Consider the following 5056-nt stretch of genomic DNA (forward strand, 5'->3'; position numbering starts at 1 on the left):
GTGTGTGTGTGTGTGTGTGTGTGTGTGTGTGTGTGTATGAAGGGGTTGGGGGGGGGATTCTCAGAAACCGGTTGCCATGGCCACCAAAACAAGGATTCTTGCCTGCATCACTCCTCCCAGCGTGCGTCTCGCTTTCTTTTTTCTCACGCTTCTCATGCAGCATCTCTCACTCATCCAGACTTTGGTGCAAACACACACACACACACACACACACACACATATACAGAGAGAGAGAGAGAGAGAGCAGGGGTTTGCTCTTGCACACCTCTGCACACACAAACACACAGGCAGGGAATTCCCTGATGTTGCAAAAACCTGGAAACAATGATAAAATTCAAATCTCCTCATCCTGTTCTCACGTGTAATCTTCTCCAGTGTGTGTGTGTGTGTGTGTGTGTGTGCATGTGCAATAAAAGAGCATCCTCCTCTCCATCCACTCTCCCTGTGAAGGAGGGGTTAATCCATCCATCCATCCATCCATCCGTCCGTCCTAGCAGGGAGATTCTTGATGGATGCCCAAATGCAGCAGAGCTTAACCCTCATCGCTGACTGCCTGCATCATCCTCTGCTCTGTGAATACACACACAAACACACACACATACACACAACAGATGTACCACTCTCATCACCCTCCAGCGCTGGTGTGCGTCCCCGTCGATATGGAGAAGGAGTCACGGGGTGAATGAAGGGATGGGAGGGGACGAGGGAAGGATGGGAGAGAGGGGTGGGTGGGAAGGGGGGAGGTGGACGAGCATCACAAGCCGCCGTCAGATGGACTGAAAGCTCTTTGGAGCAACAGATAGCAGAGCGGGAGACAGAAGAGAGAAGCGGAGAGAAACGAGAGAAATCTGCTCTTCTCTCTTCATCCCTCCATCCCTACAACACGCTCTCCCCCCTCCTCCCACCTGACACGGGGATCCCCCAACTTAAAGGCTTTTCCCTCCTCCTCCTCTGCCTCCTCCTCCTCCTCCTCCTCCTCTTTCTTGCGCACTCTGCGTTTGTTTTGCTCCGAAAACGGAGACTGAGCGGCACCGGACGGACTGCAGGGATGCGGGGATTGCTCCCCTCGTCAGTCACCTCTTCCCACCAACACCAGCGAGGACACGCAGGTTTAATCACATCTTCGTGCCGTGCATGTGTCTGTGTGGCGCACAGATGGAGCTGTGCGCTCCGAGTGTGAGCGCGCCGCAGACCGAGTGGCAGCGCATCTCCCGGACACCTGCTGCTGCTGCAGTGCCTCGCTGATGTGAAGATGAAGAAATCCCCGCGGGAAGTCCAAACCTCCGCCAACATGTGACGTTTTCATTTCTTCAAGAAAAATTCCAAAGGGGCCAAAAAGTGTCGTTGGTGCGTGACCCCCCTCCATTCCTCCTGTTTTGCTCCTCCAGAGTGAATCCAGGATGGGTCCTGTTTGGCTTCTTCTCCTGCTTCCATCCCTCCTCAGAGCGCAGGTGACTCCAGACTTCCCATCAGGAGTTACTTTGGACGTGGCCAACAGCACTGACTCTTTAACAAACACTACAGGGATTCCAGAAATCAGCACCAGCCCCTCAGGTTCCACCAGCCCCACAGAGCCTTCTCAGTTTGCAGTGATGACTTCTGAAGCTCCCACAGAAGAGGTGGAAGACTGGTCACCAGCAGAGACCTTCTTGTACACTGGGGACCCTTCCACTCTGGAGGTGGCCCGCTGTTCAAGGGCATACAGCTCCCCTGGGCAGACCGGTACCCTGCCCATCAGCTTCAGTGCCCCCCTACGCCCAGCTCTGGACGCGCTGGCCAACACTGCCAACTTCCTCAACATGATCTTCCAAGCCAGTGACTTGCGGGAGAGCACAGTTCAGGAGGATATGGAGTGGTACCATGCCCTGGTCCGCGCCCTTCTGGAGGCTGACATGCTAATCCAGCGGGCCCTGCTTACCTTCGACGCTGACCCAACTGCTCTGGTGCCACAACTGGTCCTCCATGCCACCCGCAGCCCAACTGCCAAGGTGCAGACAATCATCCTCCAGGATTTGTCCAAGGCCTGGGAAACCCTGCACCCGCCGGCCCCGGCCCCGGACGACAGCTGGTTCAGAAGATTTAAATTTCCAGAGTCCAACCAGCCCATAGCTGCCCTGTCCAAGCGGGTGCTCCTCAACGATCTCGACACCTTGGACACGCCTAAGTGGGGGCAGGGCGACAGCTACGTGACCAATCGCAGTGGGGTACGCTGGGCCAGTGCCCCGTTTTTGGACTGTAAGGATGGACGCTTTGTGCCTGGCTGGATGCTCACCCTGTCCACCTCCTTCTACGGCCTCAAACCTGACCTGACACCAGAGTTCAGGTTAGGGCCTGCCCACACACACACACACACACACACACACACACACACAAAATGCCTCATACTGATAACATCAGTAATTGCAGACTTTTAATTTGAAAGTTTGAATCACTGGTTTCTGGTGTTGGTCATTGGTGTCACCTGAAGTTTATGTGTGTCTGATTAGCCACAAATAAGCTCAACCAATGGCGTCTCCTAGTGTAGGATCTAAATTATGAAAACCAATCATGGAGTGCTGCAAAAAAAAAAAGTTCAAAATACAGATAGAACAATGGTTATGTTGAATATTTGTTACTCAAAACTGGCTGTAAAGACTTGTTGCTATAGTGGTCGAAGGTGCAACTGGGTCTTGACAAGGGCTTTAAACTTTTCATTTTTTTATGTGTTCCTGTTGATAAATTGTTTTCTTACTTTCTGGAGAGTATTTAAACGCGAAACGAAGCTTTGGAGCTTATGAACCCTTCTTATTCCACTTCAGGACCATACTGATCTATTGGTACATGTGAGTAGGTAGTGTGAAAAAAAACATCTCATCACTCCATTTTGTTGACTTTCATGCTCTTCTGTTAAAAATCTCTTCCCTTTATTGCTTGCAAAACATATCCAAAGCAAGATACCATTTCAGAAATTTGGTTATGAGTCTGAAAATATGCCTTTTTTTTTCTAACTCACTGAAAGGGATAGAAGCTTTGAAGCAGAGAGCAGCAGTATTTGTATTTCACCTGCCTCTCTAGTTCTGTGTTGGACCCTCTGACCTTTTTTTTCCAGCCTTCTGGAGAAAAGCTTGATAAGCATCTGGAATAAAATGTGTTTGAATCAACAGACGTGGCTAAAATCTGACATTTCAAAGGGAATCCACTTAAAGGCCAAGCTGTGTGTGGAGTTGCAGCAGAAGAAAAGGGATTATTCGAATGAGTCTGATGATATTTGGAACTGCTCTTGTTTCTTTACCCCGACTCACATATGTGACTCCTGTTTGTGTGTTCTGTGTTAGAGGTGTGGTCCGAGTAGACGTCAACATTCAGAACATTGACTTGGACCAGTGTGCAACAGGGGACGGCTGGTTCGCTGATACTCACCAGTGCAATCGCACCAGCATGGAGGTAAAGACAACGAAGGCCAGTGACGGAAACTAGCTGTGAGCTGGAGCTGAATAATGACTTCTTGTCCCTTTGTTTTCACTGTTGTGAGAATCACTCAACAAAATTACGCAGTAAACAAATATAGGAAGCAAAAGTTACTGATTCTTTTTTATTATCTCTGCCAAGAAAGTTATGTGTTAGGTGTTTGTTAAAATCTAAATCTTAAAATCTGTTCAATGGATTTATATAGAATTTGGCAACAAACAAAAAACAGCCAACAGGCCACAGATCAGGTTGGTGTTTTTAGTAAAGGTATGGATTCAACCTCGTCAACATGTAGCTGGAGCTTTAGGGATCGCTGCATTGATCCATCGTTCTGTCCAGTCAGGATTCAAATTTATTCTGATTGATGAATTACCCTAAAAATTCATACAGACATTAAAGGTCCCCTGAGGATCTGTGCTCTAGAGTTTGATGTTCTCCTGAGTTTTCATGTGGCAACGCTAGCCGGTGAAATGTATCCATTTATCCAGTGAAATTCCTCAACATGCAATGAATTGGGACAAAATTTGACTTCAGTTTAGGGGTCATGAGCAAAATGTCTAGAAAAGGATGGATTACCGTAAAAAGACATCTTTGTTTCCTGAAGGCTGAATTGTAATTACAATGCATACTTTCCCAACCTCACATTAGAGCTTATTAGCATTTGCTAGCATGCTACGACAGTAAACAAAGACGGTGATCCTGGTGAACATATTCTTCTAAACATTGAAATGATAGCCGTGTCATTGTGAATATTTTAACGTGCTGGTGCTCATAATATCTGGACAGCAAGGCAAAAAGCAAAGTGCATTTCTCTTTATTCAGTAATCTCTCAGTCTAGACCACTTCCATTGCCACAGATTTCCCACGATTTTGAACTTGTGAAACTGTTTCTGTGCTACTTCTTCATCATTCAATCCTCATGAAAGTTGTTGAAGGTGTGGCCTGACATACTGTATGCACAATGCAGCCAAAATTAGACGGTAATTTAAAATTCGAGAGCAAATTTCCTACAGGTTGGTTTGAAAATGGGCATCAATCGCACTCCACTGATAGGGCTCGTCTTCAAGCATGTGAGACACCAAACAGAAACAAAAATCTAGTCCAACATAAAGCAGGGAAGTGTTACCTCACTCATGATGCATCCAAGTTGACTGCTAAGCACCAGACTGGTCAGTGTTATCATCACTGTTTAGACTATCCCACGAAATGTTAGTTATGAATGTACAGACAGGGATTCTGAGGTTTTCTTTGGTATGTTTTAAATAAGCTTCCACTTTACTAACTATTACACATACGGTGTCTAATTTTTTATCTTTTCATTTTTGAGGATTAAGCATCGAATGTTTATTAGATAAGCTGGGCAGCACTGTTTGGCACACACTGGACTGTACACAGCAGAGTAGTGATTGTCCACGGACAGCGGGCCAACGGGGCTCTGTGACTCCATCAATGTTGTCAGAACAGTGCTTCCAGAGACCACACACCAAGATCGGACACGTGATGAGCTCTGTGAGTGGTAATATACTGTTGATTCAGAATTGGGATGACAAGGAAGCTGTTTACTTGTATCATGCCATCTCTGATTCTCCTCAATCATCCATCCATCCAT

The 5056-nt window shown here is 47.1% G+C and overlaps 1 protein-coding gene across 1 annotated transcript in view; it reads left to right on the plus strand.

Annotated features, from left to right (window-relative positions):
- Positions 1 to 1400: 1400 nt before the first annotated feature.
- Positions 1401 to 5056, plus strand: part of gpr179 (G protein-coupled receptor 179) — a 34531-nt gene continuing 30875 nt past the window's right edge. Inside the window, exons 1-2 of the mRNA XM_008284251.1 lie at positions 1401 to 2323; positions 3315 to 3423. Of these exons, the coding sequence (XP_008282473.1) occupies positions 1401 to 2323; positions 3315 to 3423 (1032 nt within the window). The remainder of the gene's footprint in view (positions 2324 to 3314; positions 3424 to 5056) is intronic.

This window comes from Stegastes partitus, unplaced genomic scaffold (genome assembly GCF_000690725.1).
Source record: "Stegastes partitus isolate 25-593 unplaced genomic scaffold, Stegastes_partitus-1.0.2 Scaffold352, whole genome shotgun sequence".
In the NCBI taxonomy this organism is placed as follows: Eukaryota; Metazoa; Chordata; class Actinopteri; family Pomacentridae; genus Stegastes; species Stegastes partitus.